This window comes from Arvicanthis niloticus, chromosome 5, assembly GCF_011762505.2.
Source record: "Arvicanthis niloticus isolate mArvNil1 chromosome 5, mArvNil1.pat.X, whole genome shotgun sequence".
NCBI classification, from domain to species: domain Eukaryota; kingdom Metazoa; phylum Chordata; class Mammalia; order Rodentia; family Muridae; genus Arvicanthis; species Arvicanthis niloticus.
In genome coordinates, this window is record NC_047662.1 from 100,427,827 (window position 1) to 100,451,007 (window position 23,181).

Below are 23,181 nucleotides of genomic sequence, written 5' to 3' on the forward strand. Positions count from 1 at the left end.
AGGTCAACAGAGGGTGTCAGGTCCTGTAGAGCTGGAGTTACAGATGGTTGTGAGCAGCCATGTGGGTGCTGGGAATTGAATCTAGGTCTTTGTAAAAGAAACAAGTAGTCTGAACCACTGAGCCAATTTTCCAGCTTCCTAAACCTTTGAAAAAGGATAATCTGAGACATATCTCATCCTGGATCTTCTTTACTGTCTGTCACCTGCTTTAAAGAAAACCGTCAAAGAACTAGACTGAGAAAAGGAAGTAAGAGATGGGAAAATGACAATTCTGTAGACTGTATGGAAAGGCCGGAGCAGGAGCGGACAGAGAAGAGGCAGGCAGGAGCATGGGTCGGGGCAGCTGCGGCACTCACTTCAGTGGCTTGAGCAGCAAATGGGAAGGGCACATTAGGACGGAGTCAGGCAAGTCTGACATTAAGGTAGGACATGAATTTATGAATTCTGAACTTAAATTTAAACTCCTAATTTTATCACCATCACCAGGTCTCTGGACATTTCACTCTCCTCACATCCCTCACAGAATTTATCAATGTTTACTCTGATAATCAAGGAAAAAAATCAATAATCAAAAATTCCAAAAATTACCAAACTGGTATCCAGAAGAAACGGTTCATGGATAAATTGTGAACAAAAATGGTGTAAAAAACCTCCACAGGTTATATCTCATATCTCACAGAAAACAATTTCTTAGTTATCTGATTTTAATCAGAGTAGCCAGCACACACCGCCCTGGTTGTGTTAAGCTTACGGCCTCTGCTCTGGCTGCTGGGGCCAATGCCATTCCAGGCTTTGAGTGTTCTAAATATGACTGGGTTCTAGCACCGTACATCCACAGCCTCATCATGACCTAGCCCATACTTCTGGGTGTCTCAAGGACCATGCTTGTGGGAAACTTCAGGAGAACCCAGAACTGAGAAGGCCCATAGCATATGAATGTGATTCTGTGGGAGTCATCAAGTTAAAGGTTGGTTTTGGTAGCCTCTAGATCAAAGCTTTGTGATCTCACTCAAATATATGCAATTCTCAAAGCTGTATTATCTAAATGTTTTTTTACATTATTTATTTGCATGTCTTTGTATATATATATATATATATATATATATATATATATATATATATGTGTGTGTGTGTGTGTGTGTGTGTGTGTGTGTGTGTGTGTGAGTGTATACCTTAGCATGAGTCAGAGGTCAGAGGTCAACTTATAGAAGTAGGTTTTTCTCCTCCAACATTTGAGGAATGACACTGTGGGTAGCACTCGGGTTGTGAGGCTCAGCAGCAAGTACTTATCCCCACTGTGTCACCTTGCCAGCCCAGAAGTGCTTAATGCTGAAGGAGGTACTCTGTTTTTGGGGTGGGGGGTAGTGATCAAATGAGAAAAGCAGAGTTGAAAGAAAGATCATCAGTCAGATCTCTCAGTTTTAGATGAAACTCCCTATGTAAGAACTTCCTACAGGGCCTGGTGTTGTACACCTTTAATCCCAGCACTTGGCGGCAGAGGCAGAAAGGTCTCTGAGAGTTTGAGGCCAGCCTGGTCTACATACTGAATTCTAAACCAGCTAGGGCTACATAGTAAGACCTTGTCTCAAAAGACAAACAAAAAAATCTTTAAGAAATCCCTGGTTTTTGTGTGTATATGATGTGCATGCATGGCAGAACAGTGTACAGAAGATGTAAGGACAAGCTCTGGTACTGACTCTCAACTTCCGCCTTGTTTGACAGTCTCTGGTGGATCCTCAGTTGCATACATCAGGTTAGCTAGCTAGGGTGTCAGGTTCCAGAGATCCTCCTGTCTCTGTCTCTCGCTTTGCCACTGTCATACTGGAATTACAGACATGCCTGCTCCTATGCTGGCTTTATCTGTGTATACACTCAGGTCCTCACATTTTTCCAACATGTATGAGGCTATCTCCCCAGGCCCAATGCATTCTTAGTTAACATAAAAGTAATAGGTTTCACTGGGACATGTTCACATGCACATGTTCACATCACACATATTCAAATGCACATGCACACACATAATCATCATATTTTGTTCTTACTTGCCCCCTACTTTCTCACTCAATTCCACTCTCTCCTCTCCAACCATCTTAATGATGCATTATTTCCTGAAATCTTTTTGGATACAAAATTCTAGGTTAATAGCTATTTTCTTTAAGAACCATGTAGATATTGTCTTCTGGCTTCTTTTGTTGCTTCTGAGAAATCAGCTATTGGTCATTTTTGAAAGAAAGGGTTTTTTTTTTTTTTAAATTCTTCTTAATGTAAGCTGATCATCATCATCATCATCATCATCATCATCTTTATCATCATCATCATCCTATAATATGTAGATCCCTCTCCTGCAGCCTGGGCTGACTTGAACTCACTCTGCAGCTGAGTATGAATCTGAACACTGTCCTTCTGCCTCTACCATGGCTCACTACCCCAGCTTCCACTATGTTTCTATTTCTTCAATTAAAATTTTATTTTATGAAATTCTTCCTAACTATACTTGCTCTGTGTATTTTCAGGATCTTGTTTCTCACTCATGCTAAATATTTTACAGTCTGTATGTGACAGTCTCTGTAGCACAGGTGCCTGAGGTCTATTCTTCCCACTACTGCTCCTGTTGGTTCTTGTCTCATGGTCTTGTTCTCTAGTGAGTTTTGTGATTTTTTTTTTTAAAACTGTGAGTTGCTTACTTTCTTGAGAATTTTATCTGTGGGAGCTTTAAGTCTGGAATAAAAATTCCTTCCTCCAGTGAGAATCTGTGTTATTTGCCTTAGGCATCTAAGAAAGGACTACCATTTTAGAATTATTTTAGATATAGTCTCAGCTTGAGATTTTCTAAGCATCTATTTTATATGAGTAAGGCTTCAAACTTAATTTATTAATACCAGTTTTCAAGAGAGACATTAAGTTTGAGAAGCAATGCATTCCTCTACAAAAGGATACAAAAAGATGGTCACAGTTTTTGCCTCCCATATTGCAAGTCCAGCCTCTCTGGAAAGAGACCACAATTGGGTTTTCTATCTTCTATTGGTACCAAAAATCTCTTCTTTGACTCCCAAGTATTAGAGACTATATAGCTATGAAAACCAACTCAGTGACTGCCAGCGTCCTCAAAGCTGACGCCGTCTCAGTGTTCTGTCCCTGCTTAGCTTTCGGCTTATGTATTCCATTGTTTCTTTCCAGAAAACTAAGCTAGCACTAAAGTGTTTATACCTATAACACATAATAAGGTAATAAGTGTGCCCAATGCCAGGAGATGAGGTCCTATCTAATACCTTCAAGCACAGAACAATGGTAAAAGTATGCCAGGACACTAGGTGTCTTCGTTAGGGTTTCCACTGATGTGAAGACACACCATGAACAAGGCAACTCTTATTTAAATAAATTTCCTAGGAAATCCCCTTAAAGGAACCAGGACCAGTTTTTCACTAATAATAGTAAACTCTTCTGAATGCAATCGACCAGTCTCTAAATCTCTACTCAAACCATGTAAGATCTGTCCTTCAGAGCAAATACACTACCTGAAACCACAAGGAACGGCCACCCCAAGGCAGAGAAAAAGGTATTAAATGCCCGCTTGGTAAGACTCTGATGTGAACAGAGAACCAGCAAGTTAAACAGACTGTATTGTACCAAATTTATCCAACTCACTTTAGAGGTGCTCACAGACAGTCCTATCTCTAGACTAAATTTCAGCTGTGATTTGCTTTGGGTCTGTGATGCAGAACCAGTTTCCTGAATTAAATTGATGTTGTCTCTCATTATTTCTAAATCATATTTAAGAAATCAACCTGAGTTTTGAATTATGTTGAGTTATTTGAGCTTTTAACACAAAAAATAAAGAACTCATGCCCTATAGGCTTTTTTTTTTCCCCTACAGACTTTTTTTTCCTACAGACTTTGAAAAATGGTTGTTTAATTAACTCTAGGTCAGATAAAGACAGGCAGTCTGGGAGGCAATCTGTTCTTATCTCTGTTGTAGCACAGTGTTTGTCTCTCTTACCTTTCCTGTCTCGTCCTTCATCAACACACACTGCAGACTTCCTAGGGCAATGCAGAAATCCAAACAAGAGAAGGAAGCACACTAAAGTAATGGAGGACAGGCTACAGATGGACAGTATCAGACATCATGTGGAAGAAAAGAAGGAATTATCACAGTTAGCCACTTTGTTCAAGAGAAACCCAAATTGGTCATTTCAAAGGTAGAGGTAAGAAAAACAATGAAAAGATCCCTCCCTTCTTGGCAGCAGCTCTTCTTAGTAGGAACAGAGGGAGGCTGACATTAACTTGGGAACTTTTCTTCAGAGACCAGATGTAACTTAGCCAACAGAACAAAGGGACAAAGGATAAATAAGACTCTCTAGTCTAAAAATGTTAATGAAGAAATATAATTAGACTTTGAGAAAAGAAAAAAAATTAATCAGAAGTATAATACAGAAGCAGCTGGGAATGGCTCTGCTTCTCCCAAATGTACAGACTGTAATAGGGTCCTCACTGCTATGCATTGAAGTTTCCCAACTCCATGACCTTAACTCTGAGAGTAATACAAGTGTCACACTTCATGGGGGTTCTAGAAAACTGACACCCAAAGGATTTGCACAAGGTCAACTATTTCCTCTACTTTCACTCTCTTATCTCCATACCAGGGAGCACACCGCTGGAGACCCACTCTGGAGACAAGGGTTTCCCAAATGCAAGGTGCTGAAGTATGAAGTGCTCAATTTAGCAGCCTGACTTTGTTAGTTTACTTCTTCTAGATATAAGCTACATATATATATATATATATATATATATATATATATATATATATATATATATATATGAATGACATCAAGATAGGTTCAGAGATAGGAAAGGGGCTAAAGAGGATATAGAACTTATAAAAACAATTTCAGAATCTTAAATCAACCAGTGGCTTTGCTATGAAAGTATTATAGATGAAATCTTTGAATGAAAGATTTAAAGCATTTCTTTAAAATCAATACTTAATTTCAATAAACCTCAAAGTCAAAACACTTTAGAGAAAGTAAAAGACGTTTTTAATCAAGGCTGAATTTTCTGCTAAGTTAGAAGACAATTTGTTTAAAAAATGAATTAATTTCTGAAATTTAAGTTATTTTGTCAGTTCTGAGAACACTGGAATAGTCTATCCAAATTTGTTAAATAAGATACATACCTCATATTCTTTCCTGCAAACCTTGGAAATATCATTCTTCGAAGATGCCTAAAAGCAACCAAAAATCTTCATTTACTGTGAGTGCTGTTTCTTTTGTATAGGACAAACCCCACAATCTAGTATATATTATTATATATAATTGTTGGTATAATATTCTTTATTTCATCATGGGAAACCTTATACTCAAATATTTAGATGTTCCTAAACTACAACAAATGGAGCTTCAGCCCAACTTTTATGGTTTCAATCTCACATAACAACATGGTTCTTTTGTTATTTTGGAAACTAGATGACTTTGAAGGAAATGTAAATCAGAGGCCTTTTAAAAGCTGAATTCCACTCTAGTGAATTTCCTTGTGAAGTTCTGCCAAGGCGCTTACATTTTGCTTTTTTTGTAACCCTTCCCGTCCATCATTTTACACTGACTACACTGAACCAACCTCCTCAGAAAATCAGCACAGAGGATGGAGAGGGCGGCTAAAGAACATGGTGCTCAGGCTCCCCTTCCATGACCTCTCAACACACATGCAGAGAAGGCAGTAACCCTCCACTGTCCAGAGACTGGCCTGAGGGACTGGTCTCAGGAAAACAGTGAGGTACTTCTCACAGGGAAGTACGTGCCTCTGTGCAAAACAATGCAAAACAGATCTGCAGCCAAATGGTTACTCTTCTATAAGCCACCAGTCTCAGTTTAGAGACCCTGTTCCAGAGTCAAGAGATCTTGCCCCTGGTTTCACTTCCTCCTATTCTGTCACCTAGTCTCATGCAATTTGTAACAAACTAGCTGATAAGGATGGGGGAAGACAGGATTGGGGTCAGGGCAAGGAGACAAATGGGCTGGCAACTACTTTATGTCCCCAGGATTTGAGTTCAAACCTGTGTAATTCAACTTTACTGAAGGTTTGAAGGAGAGTAGCAGATCCCTGGGTCATGTGCAGGCTGTAATGCAGTGTTGTGTATACAGAAGTGAATGTAAGGCTGGGTGTGGTGGCTCACTCCTGTAATCCCAGCACTCATGAGGCTGAGGCAGAACTGCTGTAGATTGGGACCTGTCTGATCTACATAGAAGTAACAGGAAGCCAGGGCTACACAAAGACCCTTTCACAAAAACATAAAGAAAAACTCAACAGCAGAAGTGCTGGAGACATTGGCATCTCACATATCCCAGAGAACGGGCTCTAGAACAAGCTTCCAGCTAGGTTCTGGGTTAGTTTAAACAACCTTTTAAATAGCCAGCTTCCCAGTTAGGTCCATACCCACCACTTAGAATAGCAAACCCAGGAAGCCACTGTTACTAATGTGAGGAGCTACTGAAAAACATGTATTGTTGACTCAGGGGCCTATCTGAATTGGAGCAGAGATACACCTTCTCAAAGAGAAGCCATGGCTTACTAGAGGGAGGGGTCACATGTACCTACAGAGCAGAGAAAGGACAGGATCACATGACCAGAGTAAAGCCATGATGAAAAAGAGAAGATGAAGACAAAATAAGCTACACAATGACTCAGCATGTCCTGGGAAAGGACAAAATGCCTTGGTCCCAAAAATCCTCTGTGTGGCAAAGAGATGAACAGAAGGAAAAGGGGGCTGGAGAGATGACTTAGCGCCTAAGACACTGGTGCTCTACCAAAGGACCCAAGTTTAATTCTTAGTACCCATGTGGTCGCTCACAACCATCTATAACTCCAGTTCCAGGGAATCTGATGCCTCCTCTGGCCTCCACAGGCACCATGTCTGCATATGGTACATAAACATACATGAAGGCAAAATACCGACCGACACACATAAAATAAACACATAAATAAATCTAAGAAAAGAAAGAAAAAGAATAAGGTTGAGGATCTCATGTGCAGTGGCCACAACTGAGGAACAACAAACCTAATGCTGAATTTACAAGTTTTTTAGGTCGCCTTTCCAAAGCTATGAAGCAGACAAGTTCAAAAACTGCACAGCTTAAACTCCTACTGTACTCCATGATGCTTAAAAGCTTGACTGTCAGGTGTTACCTGCTTGCATGCCTGTCGGCACTCCAAGCCGATAGCCAGTTCACAGCAGCCTAAGCCAACCCAGCCATCAGACTTCTTAAATACACCTGAAAAACAAAATGTTCAGATGTTTGAAATGATTCATAAGAATCAGCAAAGACAAATAATATAAAAGTAATGAATATCATTATAAGTCAATGAGAAAACCAGTTCAGACAGCAGGGCCTCCAAATGATTTATGCATCTCCCCTGGTCCTTCTCCCAGTGATGTCATTTCCTTAGGGTGCCACACTACATAATACCGGGCCCTGTGGTTTTATCCTTTTCTGCTCCTCCTGAGCTCTGTCGCCCTTCATCTTGGGCAAGCAGCATCCCTATGAGAGGGCATGCAAGGCTAGGAAAGCCAGGGACAAAGAGCTTTTCCTTATTTCATACTGTGCATCACGTATAAAAATTCTAGTATAATTTAATCAAACATGCAAAAAAGCACATGAATCTTTTGTGTTAGAAGTGCTAAGTACATAGAATAGCATAAAAATTCATTACCTTGTTTAAAAACTGATATACAGAAAATATGCAGGAACAATTTCTCTGAGCCAATCCTGGCTTTGATGGGCACACCTAATCATAAAAAATGACTGTGGACTATTCTGGTTTAGTTTGCTTCCTGGGTCAGATACTTGAACTCTTAGAATAGTGAACAGTAACTGGATCACAAGCTGCATGACTGTTATTCTCGGTGTACTACACTGGTATCTCCATACACCTAGAACCTTGACAAACAAATGTACTCAACAAGCGCTTTCAGTTTTGAATCCTCACTGCCTGTAAGTTAGTCCATTACATGCTACAAGAGATATGAAATTACAAAACAGATAAAATATATGAGGACCCCCTCATGGAAATTATACTTTGGTCTGAACAGAAGTGCACTGCTCAATTTGTTTGCAATGTAAGCTTCAGAGAGTACAACATTCCTCATAAGCTGAAGAAACATAAGGCATATTTCTTTTTTTTAAGCACTTAACCAGGGCTAGAAAGTGAGTTTCAATTATAGAAGACCACGTCTGGCAGTACAATGGAAGCAGAAATCCCCTGAGGTATTCTTTCTGAAGGAGATGAGTACCACACATACAATATACTTAGACATTAATCATAAATCTATTACAATATTCTATCCCAAGAGTGTAGTAACAAAGACTTGAACTGGGAATAGGAAAGACAGATACGCGACCTTGCAAAGGGCATGTCACTGAGCTAGTATCCGTCTGCTAACTTGGCTTTGTACTTCAGATGTTACCCAAACACAGAGATCTAGGCAGTAACGTCTACCAGTCACAAGTAACACAGTCCCTTCCTGGAGGTGACTAGTTAACAACTTATCTGTCCAGCATGGAGAGAGGCAGGAAGAGTTCTGCATATTAGAACAGCTACAGAAGAGGAGGCACGGGAGAGAGTCTAAGGTCTAAAGCCAAGGTGAGATTGTAAGATCCCATGTTACAGGAAACTCAAAGAGCACAAACACCGAGACTGAAAGGCCTGGGAACCAAGAGGTCCCGGTCATCTTCCAAAGACTCATTTCCAGAGAACGGCAGACGTGGAGGTAGGAATTACAGTTATAGCTGGGCATGACAGTTCATGCCTTTAATCCCAGCACTGTTGGCTCTACATGGAGAGTTCCAGGCCAGTCTAGCCAAAATTACTTAATTAGACTCTGCTATTAAAGAAAAAAAAGAGTTACACAGCACTGACAGAATGAAAATAAGCTATACATTTGAAAAGATGGGTGTTAAAGGCAAAGAGAGGATAAAACCCTGAGTACTCAGGGGCTGGTGACAAGGTTCAGCAAGGTAAACTGCTCACGTCGCAAGTCTGATAATGTCTGTTACTCCCCTAAAAAGGTGGATGAAGCAAGTAGTGCTCACTGTAATCTTGGCACTCCTGTGGCAAGACAGGAGGCTGAAGCTCACAGGCCAGGAGGGGGAGGGGGAGGGGGAGGGGGGAGGGGGAGGGGGAGGGGGAGGGGGAGGGGGAGGGGGAGGGGGAGGGGGAGGGGGAGGGAGAGGGGGAGAGGGAGCTGCCTCAACAGGCGGGAGGAGAGTACCAACTCCTAAAAAGCTGTGCATGTGCACGTGCACAGACACACTCATCTAATGCAATAATAAATACATTATTTAAAAAACCCTGCCACAAATCAGGTTTAGGACTATGATGCAAATTTTACATTCATGGAATAAGTTTGCTTACCTGGCAAAGATGAATTCATGCAACTCCAAATTTCAACCTGAAATTGTAATGGCCAAATGTTTGTATGCAAATAACTAGCTTCTATGCATGATAATTTCCACATGATAAATTACATGATAAATTCCTGGGCCCCTTGAACCCTCATGGTGGAACCTCCTGCACACACTGTAGTCTAATCTCAATGCACCACCAGCCATGGTGCACACACGTGCACATGCATGCACACACACGAAGTATTAAAAACAGGTAAGCTGAGAATGAGAACTACTGCACATCGCCGGGCGGTGGTGGCGCACGCCTTTAATCCCAGCACTTGGGAGGCAGAGGCAGGCAGATTTCTGAGTTTGAGGCCAGCCTGGTCCACAGAGTGAGTTCCAGGACAGCCAGGGCTACACAGAGAAACCCTGTCTCGAAAAACCAAGAAAAAAAAAAGAGAGAACTACTGCACATTCTTTTTTCTTCCTCCCACTTAAAAGTACTAAGAGTGAGCCAAGGTGCTCGGGTTATTTACTACCATGACCCTTTCCAAGTGCACAGAGAGTGTCTGCTGGGCAGCTTAAGGAAAAGAAGCCAGAACTGTCTGAGCACCATCGGCCTCTTCCTCCTTCCACACAACAGAGGCCACTGTATCTGAAGAAGTCCTCTCATGCACACCCAGGCGGGCTCTCTGGGCCTGGCCCACACACATTCCAAACAATGAAACCAACCCAAACTCCGGAGACAAGTCAGACTTCCTGATTTGGACTTCAAGCAGAGTATCAATAACAGTGTGCCAGAAATGGAGTGTTAGAAAGAAAGAAGCCACATACTTTCCCTCACTTCAAATTCAACTTTCCAAATCCAAATAAATGTAAGATTTAGTTATTATAGTTTTCATAAAATTAGTCAAATCAGTGATAAAATTCTAAATTCTAGATGAAAAACTACAGTGAAATTTAAAGACTGGAATACATTATATTTAGACTATTTGTATTCCTAGGCCCTAAAATAGAAGCCAAAAGGTGAAAGATACTAACTTATTTACCAATTTGTAAAAAGATTTTTAAAAAGTTAGGTTTAAGTTTTTATTCTGATCACACACTCCAAGCACACATAAGAAGTTTGAGGAATCTAAAAGTAACTCAGGAGATGCCTCTGTGTGTGCGGAGCTTCCACAGATCTGCAAGACTTACCATTGCTTCTGGGCAATAATCTGGGGCTCTCTGCAACAGATGTTTCAGTCGGGATTCACTTTTTGAGGAGAAAATCTATTTGACAAAAAGAAAAAAAGCCAAAAATCTTTGAGACATTTTTGTTTTAAAGGAAGAGGGGGTAAAAGTTGCATCCTCTAGATGAACCAGTTTCCCAGAATGCTTTTCTTTTATAAGAGGAACCCTTGGAGGGCTTTAAATCAAGGTCCAATTTGTTTTACACACTTGGTCTCACTATATAGCCCAGGCTGGTATGAATTCAGTATCCTCCTGCCTCAGCCTTCAGATGCCAGTATTACACACAGCTTCTGAGGGAACATTCCAAGGAAGTCCAATTACACTGAGTAATCTTTCTATTAACTGGAGTGGAAGAAAAGCTACAACCTACCTGGTAGGAATGAAAGATAGAGAAAAGGATGAAGATAGCCATTTTAACTGTTCTACCAGTCGTTTTTAATCAACTGGTGGTAATTTCAAAATAAACTCTGTTTATTTTACCCTTGCTGCTAGTGAGGTGAAGTCAGTTAAGCACTGGCATAAGCTTACAGACAACGTCATCTCTGAATGCACAGGCTGAGGAGCTGGCGAGGGTCACTTAGACAGGCATCAGCAATGACTATTAAATGTCATAGAACAGGACAGCTAGATCTATTATCATCCATGGGAAGACCTGCCAAACAAAACAACCAAAAATCTTCAAGTCTGACCAAGTGTCTGGCTTTATCTCAAAAAGCAAATGTAAATCAAGTCTGTCAATTCAACTTAAATGTACACAAAGTGAAATGAAATAAACATGGCCGAGTATGGGGGCACATACCTGTAATCCCAGCACTTGAACCAGGCCACACTGACCACACACACACACACACACACACACACACACACACACACTGCACACCAAGCCCCGTGTGTGTCTCTGTGTGTGTTCATCCTTTCAGTTCTGTTCCTCAGAGAACCCTGATAATACAAGGTCCTAAACAACGCCTTGATGGTTCTACACTAAACCAAATGACTGATTACTAAGAAGCACCAACAAGACATTAAATGATACCAGAGAGATTTGAACAGTGAAGTTTAAATTATGGAAAACTCAACGATAAATGACTGGATTTATCCATCAAAGCAATTCCAAGAAAGCTATAGATCAGCCACGGACGGTGGCTGACACCCGTAATCCCAACACTAAGGAGGCTGAGGCAGGATGACTGTGGAATTCATGGGCAGCCTGGGCTACGTGGTAAGTTCTAGGCCAGCCTGAGCTACAATGTGAAACCTGTGGTTAAGAGCCCTTGATGCTCTTCAGAGGACCTGAGTTTGGTTCCCAGCATCCACATCAGGTGGCTCACAACACCCCTTAACTTAAGCTCCAGGGGGATCTGGTGCCTGTTCCCAGACTCCACAGGCGCCTGTGCGCATAAGCACGTATCCATACACACAAACACATAATTTTAAAATTAAACAAAAAGCAAGGGCAGTAAGTGCTCTTACCCACTGAGTCGTCATCACTCCATCCCTAAACACTGCCTATTTAAACAAGTGATAATAGTACAATTGTTGTTATCATCATTATTATTTGTGTGAGATACTTCAAGCATATCTACAGCTAAGTTATATTCTATGTCCAGTTATTCTTTTGTCTAAAGTCCTTATAAATTATAGGTTGAGAAATAATGTAACAAATAGTATCCTGCCGGGCAGTGGTGGCACACACCTTTAATCCCAGCATTTGGGAGGCAGAGGCAGGTGGATTTCTGAGTTCGAGGCCAGCCTGGTCTACAGAGTGAGTTCCTGGACAGCCAGGACTACACAGAGAAACTCTGACTCGAAAAACAAAAACAAAACAAAAACAAAGACAAATAATATTCCAATTGGTCTGTTCCAATATAAATTTGCTTGAATAGGCTAGGGAAGAATAGAAAGACTCAGACTTACAATGGTAAGTGAAGCATAACTGGCCATGATTAATAATGTTAAAGCTCAATATAGGATTAACTATTCTTTTCTATCTTTGTGTTTACTTAAAATTTTCCACTATAAAAGAATAAAAGAAGAGTAAGAATAAAAACAAAGCAGACAAAGGGGTGACAGAGTCATAAGGGAAAACAAGTAGCATGTGACCAATCTTAGCAGCGACTGGGAGAAAGCAGAGATCACTATACTTTTAAAATAATCTCTAGGGGGCTGCAGAGATGGCTTAGTGGTTAGAAGCACTGGCTGTGCTCCCAGAGAACCTGGGTTCAGTTCTCATCACCCACATGGCACCTCACAATTATCTGCAACTCCTGTTCCAATAATTCAACACCCTCTTTCGGCCTCTGAGGGCACTGGGCATGCAAGTGGTACATAGACATACGTACAGGCAAAACTCTCAAACATAAAGTAAATATAAAAATAAAAATTATTTTCAAAATCACACAGTGGCTATTCTTCCAATCACTGGTGTGAGGACTTTGGTAAGCTTTTTAACTTTTTTTATATTTTAATTTCTTTATCTATAACATGAAGATGACATAATTTCCAGACTGTTACTAAAAATAAAAATGTGGCTGGTGATTGAGAACATTCTTTTTCAAGTTCTAGGGCTAGAAATACGTAAGGCTAAACCCTAAGGTGAAAAAAGGAACTAGGACTTCAAGACGTCTTGCTCAATAGAACTTACATATTCAACCAGAAAAATTCAAACTACAAAAAAAAATTAAGACAGTAAGACAATGAATCCACAGTGTCAACAGGTCTGCCAATTATTAACACATCACATTCCCTTTAACTTCCTCTGCATATGCACATATTATTATTGTCAGCATCTTATTTTAGGATTCATTAGGGACAGCGAAATGATTTGTTCCTATATCCTAGCATGGGCTTGGTTGTAGCCCAGTAGGTAGAGTGCTTGTCTCGCATGCTCAAACTCTTGGGTTGTAACCTCAGCACTGCATAAATTAGGTGTGGTATATACAATGGCAATACCAAGCCTGGGATATAGGAGGCACTGTCAGTAAAACAAACAAAAACCAACCAAACAAAAAGCACCCCCAATTAACTCTTAGCTCTTTAGAATAAGGACTCTGTCACACCTGAACACAATACAGTGACCAAGCTCAGGATCACAACACTGATAGAATATTATCAGTTCATGTTCAGGCTATAACCAAGCTTCACCAATTTGCCTCACTAATTTTTGTTACAAAACTTCTTTTTCACTCCAGGATCATTGATTACATTTGGCTGTCAAGTTGCATCAGTTAATTCTATCTGGAATCATTTTTAGCCTTTTTTGCATTATAATAGTGAAATTTTTAATATAACTGAAATGTCTTAAGAGTACAAGCTATTGTTTCAAGGGACAGCCCTCAGTCTGGGGTGGCCCGATTGTTTCCATTGATTTGGATTATGATACTGTGTCCCTTTTCAGGGCTTCATGTCAGTTAACACATTATTTGTGGTGTAAAGTGTATGTAAGCTATTATACAGCAGACTTTTGCAAAAGCAAATTTAATACTTATCCAATTGTATTCACTAATATTACCAAGCTCACCTGCTCACACACATCACGGCACATTTGGTTGTCTTTTGAATGATTACAGCACACAGCACCTAGGAGAAGAGGAAACATGATGTCTCACTGTTAAACTGTCAGAGGATTATACAACAGGACTGACTGCTCCGTAGACTGTTCTTCTTTGTTTTCTGTTTTTGAGCCAGGTCCTCCTGATAGTTAACACAAGCTGACCTCCACACCCCTCATCCTTCCGACTCAGCCTCCAAGTGCTGGTATTAGGCTGTCCCTAAGTCATGCAGTGTCACAGCTGGCTGTCATTCCTCATTTTAACTGGATCTTCAGTGAGCATCTATTACAACTTGGGTGTTAGGTTTGAAGATATGATCCTTACCCTAGAGAAACTAATAGGAAAGACAGTCATATAAGAAAAGGTATTATTACATAAAAAGTTACTACTTAATGTGTACTTTCTATGCATTACATTTTTTACTAAGCTTGATATATATATTTCTCAGTCCTTAAGATTACTCTATGGATAATATTTTACTAACTATAACACAAAACTAACTTGTTTTTACAGTGGTGAATTTTGTTCAGGACTTATTGAATTTGAGGTTTCCATAGGACTTTCAGATGGAAACTCTGGTAAAATCCAAAGCCAAAACTTAGGATCCAGCTAAGAGCCTAGCTAAAGATCCAAATGTGCATGTCATGAGTATAAAAGGTGAGAAAAGACATGCTGTTATCTAGGGAGTTTCTACTAAAAAGTAAATGTAGCACCAGATCCCAATGACAGCCACACCCGAGATACATAAAGCAACAGGAAAACAGGCTGCACTAGAGCAGGAGAAGTCAACCACTAAGTGACATACAAGACTAAGGAATGGCAGGTGCCCACAGACAGAAGGCAGGAGGCTAAAAACCAACTTGCTCAGAGAGCCACCTGCTAACTGGGTGTTGTGGCACTTGTCTGTGATCTAGCATTTGGGATGAAAAAGCAGAAAGATTAGAAGTTCAAGGTCAGCCTGGGCTACATGAGACCCTGTCTCAGAAAAAAAAAAAGATTTAAAAAAAAGCCAACATTGGAATATCGAATATCTCAGGTAATTTCTTTTTACTTATTCATTTGCTTGCTTGTTTGTTTGTTTTGAATGTGTTAAGTGAAGAAAAGTAGCCAACATATAGGAAGAAAAAAAACTAAGAGAAAGAACAGTGACCAGAAGTGCCCTGAGAAAGCCACTTTAGTTGAATATTCTACAGACTGATTAGGACTTCCTGACTGTGGTAAACCCAATTATCTTGGGCTATCTTTAGTCCCTTTAAGAGTCATTATCACCCAACTCTGTATGAGACATGATTTCCTTTTGACTATCAGGTAAAATCTCTGGACTGTATCAACCTAGCAGAGCACTAACCAGCTTTCACTGACTCCCAAATTAAGAGTGTAATAAAATAGTATCTGAAACAGAGTAGAGATCTTCCCACTTTGCTACTGCCCACCTGCCCGAAGTCCCCATCCACAGATCTAGCAGCTATAAAAACTATTGATTTATTACTTTCTTCTATTGTCTGACTATAGATGTCTTTCCCCTGTGGACCATGTCATCTAGGGGAAATCATGCTGCTGGGCCATGGTCACTCATATTTAGCTCAGAATAAAATATTTCTTATTCCCTTTGGAGCAAAAACATGTTCTGCCTGCTAGAACAGCAACCAAGAAATCAAGTAAGTAAAATGTTTCAAGAAGGTGGCACGAGCTAGAAGCTGATGTGGAATTCACATTGATCACAATATTTAGGAATTTAAAAAATACTGTTATCAGTGTGAAGCAGTGAAGGCAAAGCTGAGTTCAAGAAGGTACACACATCCTCTTTCCAATTCAGAGTTAGGTTGTACAATGAAGAATCTGGATGGCTTTGTTCTAGCTCATGAGAGGGAAGACTCCAAGTCCTTGGAATTTCCTCAACAACAAGAGTGCCTTTGCTATGACATGAAGTAATCCAATGGCTTCAGAATGGGGACAAGCCAGGCCTGAAAGATGAGAACTGTAAGCAGGGAATTAGGGACTGAGTCATTTACCAACTTGAACTCTCAATCTTTGACGGTGAGGAGGGAAATGTGGACTGATTCAACCATTTGACCAAAAATTCAGCTAATCCTAGACAATGAAACCACATAAAAACTCTGACATAGAAGCTCAGTGAACCTTTTCTGGTTGATGACTACACTGATGTGCTGGGGAGATTTTACATATGTAAACGTACATTGATTCTGCTGGGTCTGGTGGCATATGCCTTTAATCCTAACAGAAGCATATAGATCTCTGAATACAAGGCCAGCTGGGCATACATAGTGAGCTCCAGGCCAGGCAAGGCTACACAGTTGAGACCCTGATTCAAAAACTAAACTGCACATACGCAAGTGCACACACACACACACACACACACACACACACTCTCTGAGAAGAAGGGACAGAAACCTCTGTACTTCCTCCCAGACGTGGCCTTGTGAGTCTTTATCAGGCTGGTCCTTCTGGCTCACATCCTTTATATAAGACAGAAGTTGTACACGAAACTTATACTCTATCTTGGAGCTACTCCTCAAAGAGTAATTTGAATACTACTTCCCTAAGCTCTAAGTTGTTCTAGTGAGCTACTGAACCAACTGGTTAGGCTTGGCCACCTATCTTAACACAGCAACTAAAGAGACAGTAATAGAAAAGGCAGAGACCTAATAAATATGCTTGAAAGAGAAACAAAAAGGGGTCCAGTGACCCCAAGTTTGTCTTTAGGGTACTGATAGAAACTTTCATTTCAAACAGAAAAGGACTTGAAGCAGTGGGCAAGAGGTTCTTATAATTAAGCAGTCCTGGTTAAGGTGTGGGCTGGCTGACCCTCCCCTCAGTGCTCTATTTATAAGAAGGGTCCTAAGAACTTGTTATAGCTGTCATAAGCTCAAGAGGACCAATCTAGTTCCTACACAGTGATTATTACTTCTGCTCCAAGAGGCAGAGGAAAAGTAGTCCGTCCTGCTAAGTTTGATTGCTCCTACAGGTTTAGGACAATGGCTTATCTCTGTGACTTCAGCCTTAAAGGGAGTGAGGTGGATCAAGGAGATAGCTATTCTATGAGTGATTAATGTGACAACCAAGCCGAAGTCTGAGCCAAAGTGAAAGACAGGCACAAAAAGAAGGATGAGATGCCAGGCTTTATCTTGCTTTCATGTTACCTTGAGGGTGAAGAGTTCGATGCCTTTTATGAAAAGCAGTTTCTACATGCTTGCTGCAGCAGGATAACATCCTGGCCAAGGAAAGGATTTAAAGACAGTGCTAAATGAAGAGGGAGGTAACAGTATTTATCTTCTGTGTGAAACAGACAAGGTATAATAGGATTGAGATGTGTTATTGTGTGGGCTTAAACTGGAACTGTCACTGTTTTAACTGGTCCCTTTAAGAACTGAGAAAAAAAGGCAAATATAAACATGGGTTTTAAACCTATGTTCATACAGGTTTCTTTTTAAGATGTGTGTGTGTGTGTGTGTGTGTGTGTGTGTGTGTGTGTGTGCATGTGTATGAATGTTTGCAGGAACATGTATGTGTGGATGCATGTGGAAACCTAAGGCTGATGTCAGAATCATCTACAACTGCTCTTCCATTTTATTTATTGAGGCGGGGTCTTTTGATCAAGCCCCAAGTCAGTTGATAGGATTAGTCTTGCTAGCCAGCTTGCTCTGAGGATCCTCAGCCTCCACCAATTGAAGCTGGAGTTGGTAAACCAATTCACATGGGTGTTGGCGATCTGAACTCCGGATTAGTATTGGAGGAGAAAAGAATGAATAAACAAGTGAATAAAAGAAAAAATCTTCTTAGATGGCATTTCAAAGGCCACTAAGCGCAGCACTGGAGACTAGCTTCTGTGAGCTCAGTGTCTGACAGAGATTCCACTCAGCCTGGTGGTACAGTGCAGAGCTGCAATCCCAGCAATCTGGAGGCTGGTGCAGAAGGAGCAGAAAGGAGTTGAAAGCCAGTCTGGATTACGTGGAGAGTTTGAGGGCACAAACTTTTTCTAAATAAAAAATGTAAGGAAGTATGTGTGTCTATACACACACATACATACATACACTCTTTTCTTACACGACACCCACACACACACACACACACACACACACACACACACACACACACACCCCACACCCCTCCACGACTCTGTCTGCAGCCCTGCTGGGAGGAAGGAAGCCTCCTCTCTGACCTGGTGTGCTGTAGAAGCTGGTACTTTCTTCTGCCCTCTAACACAAAGGTCATATGAGGGCAGAAAATCCAGCTGATTTGGAGCAGAGATAACTCAGAGTAACATATGGTCCCAATAAACAGGGACTTAATAAAAAGAAAACAACCAGGCAGACAGGAGTCTGATTTGGGCCTAGGGGGGAAAAAAAAAAGCCCTTGAAGCAAAGGAAGGTCTATTTAAAACAGAGTCACGGAATGTACTCTAATTAAAACTCTCATAGCAACTGGAGGTTTTATTAAACTATAAATACAGGAGCACCCTCCCCCATTTTATATTTAATAGTGAAGGTCAAATTTATTGTAAAGTGACTTCCAAGTAAGAAGTTTCCAGAAAGAGACTGCATCTTCAACTGACCCTTCTGCAAGGCTGAACAATGGTCTCACTAATGACAGGAGAGGTTGGACTACTGCAGGTCCAGAGCCTAATAACAATTTATCTTGTGCTATCTTTAGCCCCCTAACTACACTGTAACTTTCTGGAATGTATTAACAAAATCCTAGATTTCCCCAATCAAAAGGCTAAGGATACTAGCAGACAGCATCTGAGGCCTGCAGAAGTTACTCACTCGGCTTTGCTCAACCCACGTACTTAATGTTTCCACCAATGTATCTGAAAGTGCCTTGATTTAGTATTTTCTTTGTTCAGTATTAGAACATGGGACTTGGGGTAACCTAACTCTATGTTCCTGGACTATGGCCACTTCTATTTGGCTTCAGAATAAACGACCGCTTATCCTTTTGAGGTGACAGTTGTGTTTTTGTTTTGGCACAAAGCTAAAATTAAAAAAAAAATTATACACAAAAAAGAAAGAAACCACAACATTTGAAATAAAGATGAAAAGGAAAATGATTTCTGCTCCAACTGTCCGCCACAGCCTCTGCTGACATTCTGCCATCTTTCCTTCTAGCTTTTCCAAAAGCTTTTTTTGGTACTTCTGACAAAATGGGATGAAAGAGGGCAGCCTGAAGTCCTCCAGTAACAACCCCTTCCCCTCTTAACCGAGCATTCCTCTCTAATCGTACATTTCCGCCCCTGGGAGGACTGCCACCCTCCAGCAACAGGCCCAGGGCCGCGGCCCCATCACACTGCCCTGCTGATTCTAAACAGCAGACATTACTATATTAGTAATTTTTTTTTACTCTTAAACAATAAAAACTTGTTATAATCTTTAACATCACATCCTTTTCAAGAAATAAATGTTTATATATATACTCCATTCATATGCCTTCACTAAGAATATAAAAAATCTGAATGCAATTAAAGTAATTAAAGGCCTTTATCTTTTTAGAATAATTAAGGAGGATTAATTGGGTCATCATTCAGCTATAACTGGGGCACAGGGATGAGGGACAGCAAAAACAACACAAGCCAATCAACAACTACAAAAGAAACATGCTCTGGCTGGTGCTTTCTATGGGCAAGTTGCTCCAGAAACTTTTTGTTTTATACTTTGATTCTAGTGTGCCTATTTGTTCTCCTAATTTGTTGCCATTTAAAACCGTGTGCATTGCCATAAAATGGAACTGGACAAGGAGGGAAGAGGTGAAGATAAAACCCGATATTGACACAAGAATAAAGAGTACCGGTCTAACCCTCTTGAAGAGATACAGATGTCATCTTCGAGTTTCAGTCCAAAACTCGGATTATAAAATTAATGAAAACCAACAGGGAATTGCTAAGAGCCATGCTTGCTGGTTTTAGGAAGGAATTGGTGTAGCCTAGAAATATTCAAGCAGAATTATCCAATAACTTGAAACACTACGGCCCAGCTGCTGCTGGAAGAGACCACAGGCAAACCGGGGGCAAGTGAGCAGCAGGCATGCTCTAGATACATTAGGGAAATGCAATTGCTAAGGCCAGCTAGCAGTTAAGGAAGCAAAGGCACGCCATAATCTAAAAATAAATACCCCTAGAATTACAGGCTTTTGGAAATTAAAAGGGATTTTGCCACAAAAGCTTCCCAAATGCTAAAATTCAATTTTGTCATTGCAAAGCCATTCCTGTTTTCTTTGCTAAATAGGCTCTCTAATAAAAACATCCCAAAGAACTGTTAAAGCAGAATATGTATATAACTAAATATATTCATATCTATCCTACTACTGAGAAAGAAAAAAACCCTAAAATCTGGGCTAAATACTGAAATTATAAATAAAAAGACCAATTGCTATCTTATTTTTAGTACATGGAATCTTTTACGATAAAGTTTGATTTTAATATAACTTAGAAAGTGATAACCACTAAAAATATTTAAATGACAACTGTAACTTTAACTTATAAAAAACACATAAGCAGCTCTGGAACCTTAGCACCCAGGAGGCCCAGTGATAAGCATCATGAATTGGAGGCAAGTCTGGGCTACGATGAGAGACTGTCTTAAAATTAAAAAATCTCCTCTAGTTTCTCCAAAACAAAGACATACAGATATTCAAGTATATGCATTTATGTATCTATTTTATCAGCCAAGGGAGCGTGAAAAGTGCTTAAGCATAGACCCAGCACACAATCAACACTGTCGTCACTCTGCTGCATCTGTCTGCACACGTGTAAACAGGCACACACTTTGTTTGTTTCTACATTACAGATCGTCCACACTGCTTGTCAACACTGATCTCATTTGGTTCTAACATCAATAGAACTTCCATGTTAATTTTTCCTCCCCATTTTTAAAGATGAGGTAATGTCACTCTTAATCAGCTGTCTATTTCCTACTGGTTGACCTCTAAAATTTCCAAATATTTTCCTAGTTTTCCCTTCCTCAAAATGTAATTGCTTTGTGAGGAAAAAGTGTATTTACTACACCCTGGACCAAAGTAAGTCTTTCTTCTCTAATCTAGTCGTTAATTTTCTGGTTAATTCAAAGTGGCAGAATGGAACCTTTAACCCTTGACTTTTCTCTGGTTAGTTCATGTGAGTTCTTTTGGTACCAGACTGACGTAAGTTTCTGGTATGCTGTTGAGTTAAAAAACTACTCACTGATTAAAAAAAAATAATATAGCCTGTTATACACCTTTAAAATTTATATATCTAATGTGTATGGGTGTTTTGTAAGCATTATGTTTGTGTACTGTGTTTGTGCAGTGACCATGGAAGCCAGAAGGGGGTGTCAGATACCCTGGGACTGGAGTTAAGTGGGTGGTTGTGAGCAGCCACATGGGTGTTAGGAATGGAACCCCGGGCTTCTGGAAGAGCAGTCAGTACTCTTGGCCAATGAACCATCTCTCCAGCCTTTTTGTTAATTATGTGTTTTTTCAAAGCTTATTTTTATTTCTTAGTTATGTGTGTGCATGTTTTGTCTGTATGCTATATACAGGTGGGTACGTGCAGAGGCCCAAAGTGAGTGTCAGATCTCCTGGGACCAGAGTTAGAGAAGGTTTGGGCCATTTGATGTGGGTACTGAGAACAGAATTCAGACCTCTGGAAGAGTAGCAAATGACCTTAAGCACTGAGTCAACCCTTCAGCCCCATATAATGCCTCTTTAACAAACAAGAAGTACAGGATATTTTTTGTCACTTCATCCCAGTACATTATGGTGACACACTCTTAATTCAGAAAACAGCTTAACAAAACTATGCAAATTGGAGTCAATCAAGTTTGCAAAAGGTAAGAAGCCGCTACTGATAGCTTACAGGGTCAGGAGACTTTGAACTGGGGACACAGATGAAGCATTAAGAAATGCACAGTGATCATCATCGAGGCAGACAATAACTTTCCAATGCAGTCTTGCTTCTTGACTATTTTCCACTTTCCTTAGCCCTCTGGAAGGTAAAGAGTGAAAGTCGGTGCATCCAACTTTCACTTCAAGGCTACATAACTGGCCCCTGATCACAGTCAGCCATCTTGTTTCTGGTCCTTAGTATCCAAAGCACCTTAACCCAGATATCTGTTATTATGAAAAAAAAAAAAAAAAAAAAAAAAGAGGGTGACTCTTATGAAGACTCTTTTAGACACCATTTGTCAGTATTCTCCAGGGCTCCCATTATAAACATGGGATCTAATGATATGAAATTTAGTTCCCAATGAAATATTTCTTGGTTAGAATGTCTCTCTCAATATTATATATATATATATATATGTGTGTATATATATGAATATGCATGTATATATATATACATATATATGAATTCTGTTGACGCAGCATTACATATACCTCATGCTAACCTCCAACTCACTATATAGAAAAGAATGACTTTTAAATTCCTGATCTTATTGTCTTTATCTTCCAAGTGCTAGTATTCAGTTTGTACCATCACATCCCGCTTTTTTTTTATCCCGCTTTTTTAAAAAAAAAATCATGTATATGTTCATATGCACAGCCGGTGCACATGTTCATATGCACAGATGGTGCACATGTCAGTGGAGACTAGAGACTGATGTCTGGAGTTTTTCTCAGTCTTCTTTTCCTCCTCTTCCTCCTCCTCTTCTCTGCCTTCTCCTTCTTCTTCCTTTTTTTTGAGATAGTTTCTCACTGAGTCTGGACCTTATCAGTGAGTTCCAGGGGTCCTCTTCTTCATACACATACCCAGGACACAGTGCTGGAATTGCAGGCACATTGCTCCACAACCTTTTATGTGAGTGTAGAGGTCTGAACTCGGGGGCTTCTTGTGCACGACAGGCACTTTGCTGAACTACCTCTAGTTAGCTGTTGTGTGCCAACCCACCCCCTTGCTTTTGAGATAGTTTCCTTCCACAAAACCCAGGATGGCCTGAAATTTGCTATATTCCCAGGTGGGCATCCACAATCTCCAATTCCCGTCTACTGAGTGTTGGAATTATAGGCATGTACTCTTGCCTGGCTTTTGGCAA

At 40.3% G+C, this 23,181-nt stretch overlaps 1 protein-coding gene across 2 annotated transcripts in view; it reads right to left on the minus strand.

The window, feature by feature from the left end:
* Window positions 1-23,181, minus strand: part of Reck (reversion inducing cysteine rich protein with kazal motifs) — a 70,266-nt gene that overhangs the window by 43,186 nt on the left and 3,899 nt on the right. The window contains exons 2-6 of one of the 2 annotated variants that reach the window (XM_034502401.2): window positions 14,128-14,186; window positions 10,575-10,649; window positions 9,403-9,439; window positions 7,177-7,262; window positions 5,171-5,218 (exon numbers count right to left, since the gene is read on the minus strand). In XM_034502401.2, coding sequence (XP_034358292.1) covers window positions 5,171-5,218; window positions 7,177-7,262; window positions 9,403-9,439; window positions 10,575-10,649; window positions 14,128-14,151 — 270 coding nt within the window. In that variant the 5' untranslated portion in view covers window positions 14,152-14,186. Of the gene's footprint in view, window positions 1-3,997; window positions 4,099-5,170; window positions 5,219-7,176; window positions 7,263-9,402; window positions 9,440-10,574; window positions 10,650-14,127; window positions 14,187-23,181 lie in introns of those variants that run through there. The other variant, XM_034502402.2, reaches the window with a different exon arrangement.